The sequence below is a fragment of the Elephas maximus genome, chromosome 3 (assembly GCF_024166365.1).
Source record: "Elephas maximus indicus isolate mEleMax1 chromosome 3, mEleMax1 primary haplotype, whole genome shotgun sequence".
Lineage (NCBI taxonomy): Eukaryota > Metazoa > Chordata > Mammalia > Proboscidea > Elephantidae > Elephas > Elephas maximus.
Genome location: NC_064821.1, coordinates 149,558,696 through 149,578,175, shown reverse-complemented (window position 1 = coordinate 149,578,175; position 19,480 = coordinate 149,558,696). Strand labels below are relative to the sequence as shown.

Genomic DNA, 19,480 nt, shown 5'->3' with positions numbered 1-19,480 from the left:
TTGACGTACTAAATCCTTCTCTTTCTTGAAACAATCTTTTCTCTTGGCTTCCAGGACACCATACTCCCTGGTTTTCTCTTGCTTTTCTTGGCTGCTTTCTTCTAGCCTACCTTACCTTTAAATGTTGGCTTCTGCTTGGGCTCAATTCTCAAACTCTCTTCTCTGTCATACCTACACTCATTCCCCAGGTAATCCCATCTACTCCCCGTGCTTTCAATTCCATCTTCTTGCCAATTTTATATCTTGCCAAATTTATAATTTATATCTCAAGCATGTCCCCTCAACTCCAGATCCAAATATTCAAGGAGCTACTTGGAAATCTCCTGGCTATCTCATACTTAAGGTATCCAGAATTGAGCTCCTGATATTCCCTCCTAAACCAGATCCTTCTGTAGACTTCCCCATCTTAGATAATGGGAACTCAATTTTTCTAATTGCTCAAGCCAGAAAGCCTGATTCCTCTCCTTTTCACACCTCCACATTTAATATGTCGGCTTTACTTTTAAAATATACTCAGAATTCAACCACTGCTCACCTCCCCGGTCCAAATGGTCATCTCTTACCTAGATTACCTTCCAGTTGGTCTCCCTAGTTCTGCTCTCACCCCCTGCAATTTATTCTCAACACAGCATCCAGAGGATACACTGAAGACTTAAGTCAGATATTGTCCTCCTCTACTGAAAACCCCCGTGGCTTCCCATCTCACCAAAGGAAAAGCAAAAGTCTTTACAATGATCTACAACACACTACCTTATCTGCCACCACCCCATCGGACACCCCACCACTCTGCTCATCATTCATGTAGTCCCATCCACAATGGTTTCCTTACTGTTTCTTGCCAGGCACACTCCTGACAGGTTCTGCCCCCTCTTTCAGATATCCTTGTATCAAGTTCTCTCACTTCCTTCAGGTCTTTATTCAAAAGTCATCTGGTCACCTTCTCTTAAATTTTCAACCCAAACACTACCATTTTACATTCCCCTTCCCTAAGGTACTATTTTTCCCTTAACATTTATCACCATCTAAAACACTCTACGTTTTACTTCTCTTTATAATCTGACTTTCATACCAAAATGTAAGTTCTTTAATGGCAGGAATTTGTTTCATAAGCACCATCTCAAGTGCCTAGAACAGTGCTTGGCTCTGTAAGTATCTGTTAATAAGTGGATTCCTGAATAATTTATGCTATTATACCCTCATTAGATATTATTGTGTAGCCATTAGTTTTTTAATGAAAAGCTTGTAATGCCATAGAAAAACTGGCATCTTAATTCTTCTTATATCACTAATACGCCAAAGTCTCTCCTGGAAAGCAGCAGTGTATATATCTGAAGGACATATATAGCCCTGAAAATAATACAAACCAGAGTTCAAATTCTTGATTTTCGCTATTTTCTAGCTATGTGACCACGGGCATATTATTTGAGCTTTCTGAAGCTTAGTTTCTTTACTGATGGATGACAGTAAGAGCCCTCTCATAAGGCTATTATCAGACTTAAGGGAGATGATGCAGTCAAATGGCTCATAATACATTGTTGAATAAATGTGAGCCCTAACTCTAATATTTCACATTGACTGTTAAATATAATTTCTGGATAGTTTTGTTAATATTTGTCATGTTTTATTTCTTATGCCAAGCAGTAATACGCAAGTCTCTTTTATATTATTCTCTGGTATCAGCATATCTAAAATACTTTGTAATTTTTGAAATAAGAAAATATTCAACTTCTGACTAAATATCAGTCAGCATTTCTAACATTTATAGGGCTTTAGATCTCCATGTCCCAAAGCACAAATGCAAATATGGAAATTAGGTTATTCGTTTGTATGTCTAACTTAAATAGAGTGAGGGGGATAAAGGTTTTTCTCTTTTAAAGATTCGTGGGTTATCCTGCCATAAGCTGATATTTTAATATTTCTTACCTCCTCACCCTTAGGTGGGACATCAAAAGATTGGAAGAAGATACTGATAAAGATGTTTCTATTAACAAAAAATTTCACACAGTAAAGTATACAATTCTCCATAGGAAGCCATATTATCATCCACAACTTTCTATAACACTTTTAGAGAAGGCTTAGAAAATACGTAGAAGTCACAAACTTAACCAGGAAGCTCACTGACAGAGGTAGTTCTCAGAATTTTATTAGAGTAAAAATAATAAAAACCATAAACACATCTCACAATACTAAGGGCTGATTTTATACTTCCACAGCAAAACATCAAATCATTTGATGGTCATACCATTTGCCTGTGTAAAGAATGGTACAAGACTTTCTGCCTGGAGGCTTTTGAGGAGGACCAAGGCACGAAAGTAGTACTTTGACAGAATCCATTCCCTGTAAAAGGGATCTGGTAGGAGTTGTGAATAAGAAAGAGGTATTTTCCATTTTACAGCAAGGCTCAATTACCATATGGCTGATTAACTGTAAACAAGATAGTCATCTGATCATCAGATAACTTGCCAGATCCAAGTAAAAAATGACATATCCAAGCATAAAGTAAAAAAAAGTATAGTCACTCAATAAAAACTGCTTTGTTTTTGTCTTTTTTTGGGAGGGGGGTAAGAAAAAAAAAACATTGCTATCCAGTCAATACTGACTCATAGCAACCATACAGGACAGAGTAGAACTGCCCCACAGGATTTTCAAGGGGCGGCTGGTAGTTTCGAGCTGCCCACCTTTTGGTTAGCAGTTGAGCTCTTAACCACTGTGGCACCAGGACAGAGGGGGTAAAGAAAGAGATGAAATGGTACAAGAATAAGGAAGAACTATGTGGAAACAAAATTATAAAAAAAGGAACAGACTACTTTTGAAAATCAGCATATTTTATTCACCTGATATGTTCTACTAACTTCAACTCTTTCTTTCCAGATTCTTCTCTATAAATAATTTTATGCCATCTGTGTTTCCTGAGACACATGGAGCTGGTATTCACATGTTTTGTAAAATACATGAACTATGACTTTTTAAAAATATTTTTTAAAAATTGCAAATATAGGTTAGAGTCTGCTAAAGAGCTTTTTGAAAATGCCTTTTGGTGTTCCTATATTCATGTGACTTAATTTTGGAAGATACTTCTTCAAAAGCAAGGTTGTTCATATGACTGTGATTTTTTTTTTTTTAATAACACAACATGGTGAAATGAACAGGATGGCTTCCCCATCCTCAGATGCTTGACCTGCAGTTCCGAATATTCATGGTGTGCGATAACCCATACTCTTGCCCCACTCATCAGGATGATACTTTTTACGTTCAGTACGTTGAAATGCAGGGTATAATTTAATATTACCCTTACTCACGGTACCTAAAAGAAAAGCAAATGGTAGAGCAGCAATTGGGTGGCAGGATAAAAAAAAGTGGGGAGGAGAGAAATCATCCACAAAGATCTCTTCTTCCTCTCTCTCTCAAAAATGTAGAAGTTATCTATTTCCAACTGACAGGGAACAGACGACAGATATGGGAATAAAAACAGCTAGAAAAAAAGAGGCCACAGTTTATGAGAAAAAGGTCATATATGAAAATAGGAGAGACCATTTCCCACAAGGCGTTTTAGGAGGACCAAGGCAAGAAAGAGAACACGTTCACTTGTAAAAGTGACGTGCAGGATGTTAGTGAGAAGGTGGTATTTAATAGCCAAAAAAAAAAAAAAAACCAATAGCAGAGCTCAATTAATACCTTGGTAATTAATTGTAAATAAGGTAGTCTTCTGGTGTCTTGCCAGGTCCAAGTCAAAAATCAGGAATATCCAAACACAAAGTAAAAAAAAAAAGTGAAGTGACTCAATAAAAATTATTTTTCGTCTTGTGATTTCATTTTTGTGAAGGGGATAAAGGGGTGAAAAGAACCTGGATCAGCCTGTCACTAGCTAGGTTCCTTGATTAAGCCATACCCCTGCTCATCACCCCCATCTTGTAATGGCAGCATAAAAGCAAATACAACTTTCCTTAAGTCCCACCTCCCGGTGGCTCTAAAAGACCCTCAACTTAGGAATTTCTTGGCCTATAGGGGTACAAATAAGAATTTGAGAGTATACATTGAATTCATATGCCTTTCAAATTGAAGATCTACCTGTTTCTCTGGAGGGAAGTAGTTCAAAAGTATAATCCTTGCTTAGAGGAGAAAAAATTGTATTAGTCAAAGCTCCTTGCAGTTCTAAGGCAGCCATAATTAGTTCTGCTGTAACGATTTGCTCTATTTGGTCTATTTGGCCTATTTGCTCTATTTGGCCTCATACTACACTGCAATGTCTCAGCACAGAATGTTACAGATTACCTTCTCTGCCACTTTTTAGTTATCTTAAAAATCACGAAAGTATTTTCTTCTGATGACCCATCGACAAACCTAGAAGAAGGAAAGAGCTGTTCTCTTTCACACTAGAATGAAAGTCACTTTGGTCACATTATTCTGGTTTTTGGAACGTCTATTTTTAACTAAAATTTAGTGGGATGGTAAATAAATATAATAAATACAAGCAAACTTCATTGTTAAGTTTACTGCAGATAGGTAAAAATATATCAATACGATTTAACATCCTGTTGCTAAATAACCGATTTCAATCAATTTATTTTCAGCACTTTTAAAAGGTCTGAGATGCTTACTTTAATTTCAACTTGCTCTTCCATTTCTTTAGTTTTTATTGTAGTGTATTCCTTTTCAAGCCTAAGAAAGGAAAAATAAAGAATTAAAGGTATGTTTTCATTCAAAAGTAGTTATTAAATTACACATTTTAAATATACAGTAAAATCCATGAAAATCAGAACCTCTGCAGAAACCTGTCAGAGAAGGAAAACTCAAACATTTTCCACTAATAGAGAGCGATACAAAGTGGTAAGACGGCACCCTGACAAAGGCAGAAAACTTGCAAGACTCAGGAAAACAAGGCAGTCCCCTTGAGTTCCGGCTCTCACAGGTTTCACTGTATTAACACACAAAAGACACCATTTCTTTAGGTTCCCCCAGCTTATAACTGAGATGCTCATTATAAGAAACAGCATGTGAATAAAGAGTTACAAGAGTTCTTACAAAAAATTACTTCGTAAATGACAAAAATAAGAACCACACAAAAGCAAAGTTTAGAAATTGAAGTCTATAAAACACCAAACACGGGACTGAATTTACAGATCCTATTCCGGGCTGGACTTATAAAAGAACCACCTATCCTTCCCCCTCAAATTAAAACCCATCTGTACAATTCAACTGGCTTTTATCCAAAAACCCTGTACTAAAGTTGACTTTAAAAAGTACTTAACAGGGGAGAAGGAACAACCCTTCCTTACAGAAGATTTCCAATTAATACACACAAAGAGACAAGATTAATAAAAAAATCACCACTAGAATTCCACAATAATAACTTCTGCAAACACCACCAACGGATGCTAATATAAGTGGGCCAAAATTTAAGCATAGTCTCTAAGTATCTCTCTCTAAATATTTAGTAGTTACAAAGGGAAAAATAGTAAGTTTATAGCTGAGAATCCTGGCGGAAAGCACTTGAGCCAAGTGACGAAAGTTAACATCACAAGTGACACATACTGACATCGTGCACCCACGATTAGGATGCCCTGAGGAAGGCACATCACCTCTTCAGCATCCTTCCCAACAATGCATGAAACCTCTATCTAATCGAGAGAAAACATCTAACAGACCCACACTGAAGGATATTCTACTAAATAACTGACCAGTTCTCTTTAGAAGTGCCAAAATCATGAAAGATGAGAAAAAGCTGAGAAACTGCTGCAGAAATGAAGAATAAGAAGATATGCCAAATAAAATGAAATGTACTCTTGCTGTAATTCTACTACAAGTCTAAAACAAAACACAAAGCCCCACTGCCATCAAGTCAATTCCAGCTCATGGCAAGGCCATGTGGCACAGAGCAGAACTGCTCCATAAGGTTTTCTTGGCTGAAATCTTTATGGAAGCAGGTCACCACGCCTTTCTCCCATGGTTCCGCTGGGTGAGTTCAAACTGCCAACCTTTCAGTTAGGAGCCCAGTGCAAACTGCTTTACACCACCCAGGGATCTAAACTATCTTTTTAAAAAAAGCGTACAGCCTCACAAAAATTAGTACCACCGTATTATTTTAATTTCCTGCTCTTGATCAAAAAAGTTAATACCAAGTTTACTCCAAATATTAACCAGATCAGGGTCCAAATAAGTTTGAGCTGCTTTCAAAGCTCAAATTCTTCCTCAAAGGACAAAAATCTGTTACTATATACTTTTTCAGATACTGTAAGTGTTTTAAAAATAGGCATAATCTCATTTAACTCACAGTAAAATAATGATCTAGGTTGTTATGAAACTTGCCCAATGTTACATCCTGTCTCTCACTAAGTTATGTCTAAAAGAATGTAAAATACAAAGACTCCAAAGAATTGCAAAAGGCTTTTGAACAATGGCTGCACTGCTGAAGTTAAGTTTACAGCCTTCTCAAATGACTACTCTGAAGTAGACATCTTATTGTGTATCATGTGATAAATGTCACCATCTCACTCTTTGTACACCTAAAACAAAACACTGGGAGTCATCATTTAATCACTGCCTCTCAGTTCAGTCACCAAGCATGTCCAATTCAGTCTCCTTAACACTGCTCTAATCCATTATTCTCCATGTCCACTGATAGTGTCTTTAAATAAACTATGTCTTGGAATAGTTTCAGATTCACAGAAAAACCACTCTGTTCCCCTAAAATTCAGGAAATTCTTAAAGAATCATAGGCACATGTAAAAAGAACACAGTAGCAAGCTTGAAGGGGCTCCCACTGGACAAATCAGGGACAATTTGATAGCTATGAGTTATAATCCACTGTATGAAGTAAGAATCCATGAATTTACATTAATATAAAGAAAGAAAGAAAAAGAGAAAGCTCTTCCTTACAGTAGAAAGACACCTAATAAAGAAGGAAGATGGAGTGAGAAAATCATAAATGGATATAAAACTTGTGAGGGGAAGTTTGATAAGTAGGATATTATATAATCTCAAAATCTCTCACCATACATTACTTATTAATTGCAAAAGAAAAAGTCATAACTCTATGGTAGTGAAACCTGGCAGACATCACCTTAACCAGGTGATGAAAGCTAAATTACCATCACCAATTTTCAAACAAACCAGTATTGTGTATCTATCATATGATGTACTGAGAAGACACACTATCCATTGGTACGTCTGCCAAAAATGCACAAACTGAATCTAATGAGGAAATCTCAGAAAAACTGAAACTGCAGGATTTTCTACAAAATAACTGGCCTCTACTCTTCAAGGTTAAAAAACACAAAGAACTGTTTCAGATTACAGGAGACCAAACTGATAGGACAATTAAACGTAATGCATAATCCTGGACTGGATCCTGAACCAGGTGGAAAAATAGTATAAATGATATTACTGAGAAAAATGATAAAATTTGAATATAGCTGTGGATTAGATAACACTATTTTATTTAGGATGATTTCCTTATTTTGCCAATGACTGGGTTTACGGTTTAAAAAAAAAAGTCCTTGATCTTAGGAAACATATATTCAAGTATTTAATGATAAACGGCACAATGTCTCCAACTTACTCTAGAATGATTCCCAAAAAGAGGACGTATGTATTTTATTTATACACACACACGCCTATACACTAACATCATTATTTATATATATGGGATAGAGAATAATATACGGGGCAAAATGAAAACAATTGGTGGATCTGGGTAAAGGGTATATGGAAGTTCCTCATACTACATTTGTAACTTTTTCATAACTTTAAAAGAACACTAAAATAAAAACTTAAAAAAAAAAATGACAAAGGATAAGACTGATCTCTTGCAACTTACATGTCTTAAAGGAACCTCTGAGCCCATGCACATGCTACCCTTCTGCCTAAAATGCCCTCCTTCTCTTCACCTGGCCAGCCAACCTCTACTTACCCTTCTAGACAGCAAAAAGAGTGAAACTTGTTTTTTTTGTTCAGTATTTACTTTTTTTTTAATTTTTATTGTGCTTTAAGTGGAAGTTTACAAATCAAGTCAGTCTCTCACACAAAAACTTATACGCACCTTGCTACATACTCCCAATTGCTCTCCCCCTAATGAGACAACCTACTCCCTCCTTTCACTCTCTCTTTTCATGTCCATTTCACCAGCTTCTAAACCCATCTACCCCCTCATCTCCCCTCCAGGCAGGAGATGCCAACATAGTCTCAAGTGTTCACCTGATCCAAGCTCACTCCTCACCAGCATCCCTCTCCATCCCATTGTCCAGTCTAATCCATGTCTGAAGAATTGATTTTGGAAATGGTTCCTATCCTGGGCCAACAGAAAGTCTCGGGGCCATGATCACCAGGGTCCTTCTAGTCTCAGGCAGACCATTAAGTCTGGTCTTTTTATGAGAATTTGGGGTCTGCATCCCACTGGGGGTTCTCTGTTGTGTTCCCTGTCAGGGCAGTTGTCAGTTGTAGCCAGGCACCATCTAGTTCTTCTGGTCTCAGGATGATGTAGTCTCTGGTTCATGTGGCCCTTTCTGTCTCTTAGGCTCATAATTACCTTGTGTCCTTGGTGTTCTTTATTCTCCTTTGTTCCAGGTGGATTGAGACCAATTGATGCATCTTAGATGGCCGCTTGCTAGCATTTAAGACCCCAGATGCCACTCTCCAAAGTGGGATACAGAATGCTTTCTTAACAGATTTTATTATGCCAATTGACCTAGATGTCCCCTGAAACCATGGTCCCCAAACCCCCGCCCCTGCTACACTGGCCTTCGAGCGTTCAGTTTATTCAGGAAACTGCTTTGCTTTTGGTTTAGTCCAGTTGTGCTGACCTTGCCTGTATTGGGTGTTGTTTTTCCCATCATCTAAAACAGCTCTTATCTACTATCTAATTAGTGAATACCCCTCTCCCTCCCTCCCTCATCTCGTAACCATCAAAGAAAATTTTCTTCTCTGTTTAAACTATTTGTCAAGTTCTTATAACAGTGGTCTTATACAATATTTGTCCTTTTGCAACTGACTAATTCCACTCAGCATAATGCCTTCCAGATTCCTCCATGTTACGAAATGTTTCGTGGATTCATCACTGTTCTTTATCGATGTATAGTATTCCATTGGGTGAATATACCATAATTTATCCATTCATCTGTTGATGGGCACCTTGGTTGCTTCCATCTTTTCGCCATTGTAAACTGTGCTGCAATGAACATGGGTGTGTATATATAGTTTGTGTAAAAGCTCTTATTTCTCTAGGGTATATTCCAAGGAGTGGGATTGCTGGATCCTATAGTAGTTCTATTTCTAGCTTTTTAAGGAAGCACCTAATCGATTCCCAAAGTGGCTGTACCATTTTCCATTCCCACCACCAGTGTACAAGTGTTCCAGTCTCTCCACAGCCTCTTCAACATTTATTATTTTGTGTTTTTTGGATTAATGGAAGCCTTGTTGGAATGCGATGGAATCTCACTGTAGTTTTGATTTGCATTTCTCTAATGGCTAATGATCGTAAACATTTCCTCGTGTATCTGTTAGCTACCTGAATGTCTTCTTTACTGAAGTGTCTATCCATATCTTTTGCCCATTTTTTAATTGGGTTGTCTTTTTGCAGTTGAGTTTTTGCAGTATCACATAGATTTTAGAGATCAGGCGCTGATCAGAAATGTCATCGCTAAAACCTTTTTCCCAGTCTGTAGGTAATCTTTCTAAGAGTGAAACTTTTAAAATCAAATCATTTCACTTTTGTCAAAACTCTCTAATGGTTTTCCCTCAGACTTAGAATAAGGTCTGGCCTACACTGTCCAGTAGAACTTTTGACAATGTTGAAAATGTTCTCCATCTCTGCTGTCTAATACAGTAGCCACGAGCCATATGTGACTACCAAGAACTTGAAATGTGCTTAATGTGACCTAGGAAGTTAATTTTCAATTGTATTTAATTTAAATAATCACATGGGGCTAGCAGTTACCATACTGGACAGCACGGCTTTAAACACGTCTAAAGCACTGCCATGTCTCTGATCTCATTGCCCATCACACCCCTATTTGTCTGCGCTAGTCCAGTCATACCCGCTTTCTTGCTGTCCTTGAACATATCAATCACATTCCTCCCTCAGACTTTATGCCTACTATTCACTCGGAATGGAATACACTTTCCCCATAATTACATGGCCTCCTCCCTACTTCCTTCAGGTATCTGCCCAGGCGGTAACTTATCAGAAAGACCTTCTCTGCCCTATCTAAAAATAGCACCCCATCACTCTCTGTCACTTCATCCTGCTTCATTTTTCTTTCTGGCACTTTTACTAATGGACATTATACTTTACAGTCTCTTGTCAGTCTTGTGCTGTAAATTCCACAACAGCAAGGACTTTCTGTTGTAGTCATCATTTAACTCCAGGAATTACTATAAAATTTATATAAATACTCTTTACAGTAAGGTTAATTAGTGTTACATTAAGTACTCCTTATAGTGACTCCTGAAGTTAACGGCTTAATGTAACAGTAAGTACTCCACAAATTTGTCAAAACTACTCAGGTGTCATCTTGTTCAGAAAACAATCTGAATTTTCATTCTTCTGCTTACATACCCACTTAAGGAATGTCTTCTCTCACACATTTTTAAAAAGACTTCTAAATTTTTTTCACCTGAAGTATTTATGTAGTTGCAAAGCATATAATTTATATGTGCTTTAAAATTTTTCCACTGAAACTTTAAATGAGACTAATCTCATTTAATTTATGGAAACATCTACCTTATAACCTAAGTGGCAAGACTAGCCATTATTAACAACTCGATGATTCAAAATATATTTACTTTCTGTCATCAAAGTCTGCCTTCATTTTTCAAATCAAATAAACATATTAAATCACCATTCTATCATCTCTTAATTCCAATTTTGAGAAGGATAAGCAGCCTTGCCAAGTGCTGGTCAGCTGTGTGATGTAAGGACCTTCTCCCTTCAATTTTTCTTGTCTTGCTCTCTCAGGGGACACTCTTTCAGGAGCAATGCATTCTGGAATTGTGCCTTTTGTTTGGTGCCCCAGTGTTTCTCACACATCAAAATAATGTATCACAGTAAGATTTGGAGTGAGTAACAGGTTTGTCTTCCTTTTATAAAGTGGGAGAAGGCAGCTTACGAAAGGGATAGAAAGGAGAACCAAGACATCTCTACCATAGGAATGTCATGGCAGATAAATTTTTGGAAAGAATACAGATAAAAACTGAAAATCTAAGTTACCGTGCTCTAGAATGTTTTTCTGACCCCCTGCAAGCTGTGTACGCCACTTTAAAGACATTCGGATTAGGTATCTCTCTTATGTGTTACATTAATAACCTCTGGTATTAGCATTTACCAGACTGTAATAAGCTATTTACTTCTCTGTTCTGCAACCCTCCAATCCACAGGAGGCTCAAACTTTCTTCAAAGCCATGTCTAAGTGGTTGGTTACATATCCCAAGAATGTTACTTAGTGGAAATGGATGAGATTCATTTTTTTAATACTGGCAAATGATTACTATCCAGAACATCCATGAACTACTACTAATCAGTAAGAAGTAGTCAATGTAATAAGTAGAGAATGTAATTAAAAATGGAGGGAAAAAAATCAGAAACTACTCAAGGTCAATAAACATAAGCTGCACCGTTTTACATTCCCACAAGCAATGGATAAGGCTGCCAATTTCTGTATATCCTCATCCTCATCAACACTTGTTCTTCTCCATTTTTCTAACAGCTATCCTAGTGGGGGTGAAGTGGTATCTCATTGTGGTTTTGATTTGCATTTCCCTAAAGACTAATGACACGGAGCATCTTTTCATGTGTCTATTAGCCATCTGTATGTCTCCTCTGGTGAAATGTCTAGTCAAGTCCTTTGCCCACTTTTTGATTGAGTTGTTTGTCTTTCTGTTGTTGAGCTACTGTAGGAATTCTTTATATATATCCTGGATATTTAACCCTTATCAGATGTCTAGTTCCCTCAAATTTTCTCTCATTCTGTAGGCTGCATCTTCACTTTCTTAATAAAGCCCACTGATATACAAAAATTCTTAATTTTGATAAAGTCCAGATTATCTATTTTGTCTTTTGTTACTAGTGCGAAGATTCCATTGTTGAAAACCAGGTTCCAAAGCATCGGTCCTATGTTTTGAGTGTTTTACAGTTTTAGCAACAATTATGGGTGGTGGTTGTACACCATGGTCCTTGATCCACTTTGAGTTAATTTTTAAATCTGGTGTGAAGTACGAGTCCAACTTCATTCTTTTGCATGTGGAGATCCATTTGTCCCAGCACCAGTTACTGAAGGACTATTCTTTCCCCAATGGATGGACTTAGCACCTTTGTCGCAAAATCAGTTGGCCATAGATAAGTGGGTGTACTGTTGGACTCTCAATTCTATTCCATTGATTTATATATCTATCATTGTAGCAGCACCACACTATTTAAATTACTGTAGTTTTACAGTACTTACTTTTTCATTTTTTTTGAGTTGTATTTGACTTGATAAGCTGCCTGGATTAATTTGTCTGTACCACCATCAAACTGATGTGGAATGACCTTCTGAAAGTGCTAAGATACAATAAAAGAAAAAAATAGAACTATTTAGTCCCTATTATTATTAACCGATTAATAGTCAAAACTAAAGGCATTCAGGAAACCATGAACTGACTTACCTGCAACATCCCTTCCATGTCAAGTTGCATTAGTTCTGCCTGATTCATTTGAAGAAGTGCTAATCCTACTCGAAACACTATTTCTAAACCCTGAGGAAACAAATTATATAAATCCAAATGTGTCTTAGTCTTCATCAACAAAAACTGATCATTCAAAATAATATTAGGGTAAGCATTTAGGGATCTCAATTAGGGATCAGCAAACATCTTCTGTAAAGAGTCGGACAGTAAATACCTTAGGCTTTACGGGCCATACAGTATCTGTAACAACTGCTTAACTTTGCAGTTACAGCTCCAAAGCAGACACAGATAACACGTAAAGTGAACGGGGGTGGCTGTGTTCCAAGAAAACTTTATTTACAAAAACAAGTGGCAAGATAGATTTGGCACACAAACTGTAGTCTGCCAACTCCTATCTAAAATAATCCAACTAGGTAATATAAATTAATCTTCCCAAAGTGTAATTAATAAGAGTTAACATTGGGTTCAGAAAACAAAGACAAAGATCACTGCTATGTGTCACTGACAATTAAAAGAATTGCCTAGAACGTGTTCAGAGAATAAAAGCAGCTCAATTTTACTAGGTTGAGTATTATACTTCTTGCCTTGGGTAACAGATGTGTTGCAACAATATTAACCGTAAGGCAAATTTCATCCTTCACTAACTCTCAGTGTATCAATCAGGAGGTAATACGGAGGTTTGATTAAGAGTATGGGCTCCAGAATTTGACTGCCTACATTTCAATCCCGGTTACTTACTACACCATTTATGTGCTGTGTATTCATAGACAAGCTAATTAACCTTTTTCTAAGCCTCAGTGGTTATCTCATCGATCAAAATTGGGATAATAACAGTATCTACCTGATTTATAAACTTTAAATGAAATTATCCATGCATGTAGCTTAGCATGGGATACATAGGTCTCCCTTAATATTTTCCTCATTGCCCTGCTCTAAATTAACCCAATAATCCCTTTACTCAACTCTTACTACTAGTTTATCATTGTTGTTGTTAGTTAGTTGCCACTGAGTCGAATTCAACTCATAGTGACCTCATGTGCTGGAGTAGAACTGCTCCATGGGGTTTTCAAGGCTGCGACCTTTCGAAAGCAGATCGCCAGGCTGATCTTTCAAGGTGCCTCTGGGTACATTTGATTCACCAACCTTTTGGCTAGCAGTTGAGCGCTTAACCATATGCACCGCCCAGGGACTCCTAGTCTACCCATTAGCTTACCTCAGACATGAAGATATCAAATATCCTTGTTGCAATTGGTAGCGGAAAAGTTGTAAGAAAGATAGTCAGAAACCAGGATGATGCGTACATTGAGGTATGAAAACTCTGAGACTGAAAGTGTACAAAGAGTTCTGGAAGATGCTCCTAAAGAGAAGAAACAGTTAAAACATATAAAACTGAGTGTTTTAAACTAGATCGTTGTATACACACTAGATTGGCCTATACCAGACACAAAGAATGGGCATCACATGACAAAGCTAAGATGTAGAAATTGATATGCTCAACAGTGGTTACTCTCAGAGAAGGGAAGAAGGTGGAAAGCATGTGGAGTTGGAACTTTGGCTATATGTATAACATCTGACTTATTAATAACAAGAAAATAAATCTGAAACAAGTAAGTAAAACTTTTACATTTGTTTAATTTTGTTAGTGGGTACATGGGGTGTCTGTCATTTTCTACTCTGTCTTAAACTATTTTTAAAATTTTTTATTGTGCTTTAAGTGAAAGTTCACAGCACAAATTAGTTTCTCGTTCAAAAATTTATACACAAATTGTATTGCGACATTGGCTGCAATCCCCACAATGTGTCAGTACTCTCCTCCTTTCTACCCCAGGTTCCCTGTGTCCATTTGTCCAGTTTTCCTGTCCATTCCTGCCTTCTTGTCTTGCTTTTGGGCAGGTGCTGCCCATTTGGTCTCATGTACTTGACTGAACTAAGAAGCACGTTCCTCACTTGTGTTACTGTTTGTTCACAAATTTTTTTAAAAAGAAATGTTATGTTGAAACACTTCCAGGTGCTTAGCTACCACTGATCACCTATCCTCTCCCTCCTACTTTCTTACCCGAAACGCAGATGCTTCAGCAACTCTAGGAATTCAAGCCATAAATAGCAAATTAACGGAAAATGTAACACCAAGAAAGCTTAAGATGGATAAAAACAGGCCTACCTTTTCAGAAAAAGGAAAAAGTGTAATTAAAAATCATCTCAAGACCTACTTCAGCCTTTTCTTTAAAACGTAAAACATTCTGCATATCCCCTTCCCTCTACCAGACACAGGGAGGACTGAGGTGCTTATAACTCCTGTGGGTTAGGTTTTTCAGAGAAAAAACATTCATAAAAATGGCTCTCATGCCTGCTGAATCATTAACCTATATATATTTTTTAATTCTCCTCATCTAGCTGAAATGTAAGCAAATAAAAATATTTACACCATTATAAGATAATAAAGTAAACTTATTTCACATAAAAATTAAACCTAGGAAGGTAAATTATTTCAAAAGGCATTTTTCACTTGATTTTGATTCCCCCATTGCCAAACAGTCACTAGACTCAGTCTTAAACTAGCAACATAAAAGTTAGATAAAAAGGGAAAGACAGGTTAAAGGATCGAAAAAGACAGAAAAGACCAAGTAAATGGACTGATGTCAGTGTCATAATGTCATGGCCCCTGTAAGAGAGCTGAGACTCTGCAAAAGAACAATAGGATATAATAGGACGTAATAAGGAGACCCACACGCTTAGGTAACAGGGTTATGGTTCGTTTGGCACAAATATATAAGGTTTAAATATGAAAATTACAGTCAAATTTCAAATTGTGTTACACCTGCACATAGCTCCTAACCTGGGAGAGTAGGTTTAATTGTGTGCTGAGTGACCAAAAGATAATCTCGGGACTAGACTAAAACACTGATTTTTCAACTCGCTTAATGCTTTTAACGTTAAATTTGCATAGCTGTCACTTAAATCAAGATGGAAAAAAAAATATATATATATATACAGATAATATGCCTTTCTGTTAACACTACACGTTTACCTGTATCATGCATTCAAACTGGTACATACAAAGGCCCAATTCTGCCATACTTGGTTTAAAAAGTTCACGGAGTCTATAATCTTGCATTAATTTAACAAATACACAGAAAGCTTCTTCTTCTGGCATCTACATGAGAAGAAAAAAAATGCAACATAGCTTAATGTTCTATGATATACAAATTAGCCAAATAATATTTAAACCAAGTAACCACCCGACATAAACACTGTTTTGCTTGGCTGCGTGATACAGCTCTATCTCTGAGAATAAGTTAGGCAAATTTTATAACCTAAGACTGTCACCCTGGCCTCACTCACTAATTCAACTAAGGAATTAATAGTCACTTAGAGCCTGATACTTTTCTCTCTCTGGGTATATACCAATGAACAAAATAAACACTCTCTACCCTCAAGGAGCTTTTGAGCTTTCTAGTGGGGAGAGAGCCAATAAATCAATTAACACATATGCCAGATGGTGGTAAGTGCTTTGGAAATAAACTAAAGCAGGGTAACAAGGGAGTGCTGGGGGAATACACTGCTATTTATGTAGGGAGGTCAAGGAAGGTCCCTTGATATGGTAACATTTAAGCAGAATCCTGAAGGAAGTAAGGGAGTGAGCCATTCAAATTCCTGAAAAAAACAGTTCTAGAAGAGAGAAGAATACAAGGCCCCTTGATACTTGGCCTGCTCAAGTAACAGCAAATAGAGGTGCTATTAAATGAGGGGTGATGTCATGAGAGGTTAGAGAAATAACAGGGAGCCAAATTACATAGAAGTAACTGTAAGGATTTTGACTTTTATCTTAAGCGAGATGAAGAGGCTTTTGAGGGTTCTTTTGAACAGAGAAGTGATATAATATGGAATAACATTAAAAGAACTTGTAAGTTTTCAAAGAGCCTGTAAGTGGGGTTTAAAGGCACCAATTTCACATTTTATGTGTAACTCATTAGGAAATTATATCAAATAAGATAATGAGTATATAAGCTCCTTATAAAGAGCTACACAGATAACTCAGAATGTTTAGGCAAATAACATTTATCTAAATTGTTAAGCCATCTTTCTTAAAATAGTAAAATTGGCTAATGCGCATTCACTCATATTATACTAGTATGCTTCAAAAGAGGAAACCCCAGACAACTAGGTCAACCGGCGTAACAAAGTTTATTTAGAAAATGTAATGCACCCACTTTGGTGAGTGGTGTCTGGGGTCTTAAAAGCTAGCAAGCAGCCATCTAAGATGCATCAATTGGTCCCAACCTACCTGGAGCAAAGGACAGTGAAGAAGACCAAAGACACAAGGAAAATATGAGCCCAAAAGACAGAAAGGGCCACATAAACCAGAGGCTCCATCAGCCTGAGACCAGAAGAGCTAGATAGTGCCCGGCTACCATCAATGACCACCCTGACAGGGAACACAACAGAGAGTCCCTGACAGAGCGGGAGAAAAGTAGGGCGCAGAACTCAAATTCTAGTAAAAAGACCAGACTTAATGGTCTGACTGGGACTAGGGGTACCCCAGAAGACATGGCCCCCAGACTCTCTTTTAGCCCCAAACTAAAGCCATTCCTGAAGCCAACTCTTCAGACCAAGATTAGACTGGACTATAAGACATAAAATGATACTTGTAAAGAGTGTGCTTCTTAGCTTAAGTACATGAGACTAAACGGGCAGCTCCTGTCCGGCAGCAAGATGAGAAGGCAGAGAGGGACATGAGCTGGTTGAATGGACACGGAAAATACCAGGTGGAAAGGAGGAGTGTGCTGTCACGTTATAGGGAAAGCACAAATGTATACATTTTTATGTGGGAAACTGACTTGAACTGTAATCTTTCACTTAAAGCACAATAAAAATAAATAAATTAAAAAAAGGGGGGGGGAACCCCAGAGGATCTCTAGGCATTCCTCTTACTGAAGACTGCTTTTAGTAACAACACCCTTTCCTTGGCCTTGACACAACCAGAACATGAGTTAAGAATTACTCTTGGCAAAACCCCCACTTCCTTCCTTCCTCACAACACTCATAGCCACAGTTGTGCCTTTGAGACCACTACTATTAATCCTATCAAGCCCTACAGCCCCAATGATTTATATCAGTCACTATAAGAAGCCCAAGATCCCAGAACTCTCATCTGATGTGGATCTACCTCTCCCCTTATCTGACCCTATTTCCAACCCTCTCTAAACTTTTCCAAAGAACTTTCTGGAACTCATAATCTGCCAATAACAAAATATCCTATGTCCTCAGCTCTTTTCTTAAATGTTCCTCTCACATTATTCCTTCAACTGTTCCTCTCACCTCATTCCTAAATCTGTCTTTCCTAGGTATACTGGAACACTAAAACCTGCCTCTGCCCTCAGGTGGCTGTTTTCTGTTTTCTCTCCCACAGCACTAGAAAGTGCCGGGGGTGGAGAGTTATGTGTCCCCTCTGAACTGCACTGCCACTTTCAATTTACTCTCCCTTCTCTATGAAACACATGACAGCAGATCTTACCCATTACCCCTCTTTTTCGCAGCCTCTACAAACCCCTCCCACTCGTTTTCAAGAAGATTAATTCACTGGCCTAGCAGATCTTTGACTTCCTTTACTCCAGTGATCTTAGTAGGCAGTTACTTGCTCAGGCTGTGGAGCCACACCACCTAAGGTTCAAATCCCAGCTTCTTCACGTAATAGCTATGTGACCTTGGGCAAATTAACCTCTGTTCCTCAGTTTTTACCATCTATTAAACAAGCAAAATAATAGCACCTATTCCACAAAGCTGTAATGAAGATTAATACATATAAAGTGTATTATCTCACTCAACCATACCAGCAATTCATTCTATGCTACAGTATCTGTTCTCTATTCCCAGCTCCCTCTTGTCCTCACCTTGCTCCTTACCCCGTTACATTTATTCACTGGCTTAAATCCACAATTACTTTTCCTTTTCTCTCCCTCTACTATAACTCCAACTGGCAAAACTCTATCCTTGGATAAATCCAACCCCACAGCTACATCTAGGTAGCAGAAAGTGACTGAGGAAAAAACAAACAAAAAACACTTAACTATGCTGGCTGGTCTCACTTTGAGTTCGTGACCACTAATCTCAGTGGGTCTTTAATGCTGCCTGGTATACTGTATTTCCCTAATTCAATAACTCTTATTTTCTCGACCAACATTTCAAACTTCCTTCTCAGTCCTCAATCCTCCAACATCTCTTTCCCATTTCTCACTTTAAACGAATGACTATGTTTCCTATTTCAACAACAGCAACAACAAATAGAAGCAATTAGAAGAGAATTTCCTTATTCTCTAAACCACCACATCTACTATCCTACTCGGACTTGTTCATTTTCATCACCTTCAGTTACAATGGATGAACTATTCATTCTCCTATGTAAGGTCAACCCTTTTACATGGACCCTGGATCTGATACCCTCCTATAATCTCTCCTTCCTGTCTATCGCTCTGGACCTTTCTCATATTTTCAACTACGCTCTTAGCATCTCAACCTGGATGTTCAACAAACATCTCAAATTTCACGTCTCTAAAACTTCCCTCCTAATTTCTTATCATGCCAGTCCCTGCCCTAAACATCTTCTCAAAAACCTTAAAAGTAATCATTGGTGCTTTTCTCTTTTACTACACATCCAATCTATCAGCGCATCCTGTTGGCTCTCCGTTAACAATATTTCAAGAATCAAGCCACCATTATCTCCTGTCACTCTGCTGCCTTGATTGTACTCCCTTCCCAACAGTTTATTCTCCACACAGCATGAAGCTGCCAAAATAGTTCTTTCAAACCATGATTTAGATCATGT

At 37.7% G+C, this 19,480-nt stretch overlaps 1 protein-coding gene across 8 annotated transcripts in view; it reads right to left on the bottom strand.

The window, feature by feature from the left end:
• EVI5 (ecotropic viral integration site 5) overlaps positions 1–19,480 on the bottom strand; it is a 261,524-nt gene that overhangs the window by 137,314 nt on the left and 104,730 nt on the right. For all 8 annotated transcript variants that reach the window (XM_049879778.1, XM_049879780.1, XM_049879782.1 and 5 more), the window contains exons 6-10: positions 15,686–15,811; positions 13,871–14,014; positions 12,637–12,726; positions 12,435–12,532; positions 4,599–4,659 (exon numbers count right to left, since the gene is read on the bottom strand). In XM_049879778.1, coding sequence (XP_049735735.1) covers positions 4,599–4,659; positions 12,435–12,532; positions 12,637–12,726; positions 13,871–14,014; positions 15,686–15,811 — 519 coding nt within the window. The remainder of the gene's footprint in view (positions 1–4,598; positions 4,660–12,434; positions 12,533–12,636; positions 12,727–13,870; positions 14,015–15,685; positions 15,812–19,480) is intronic.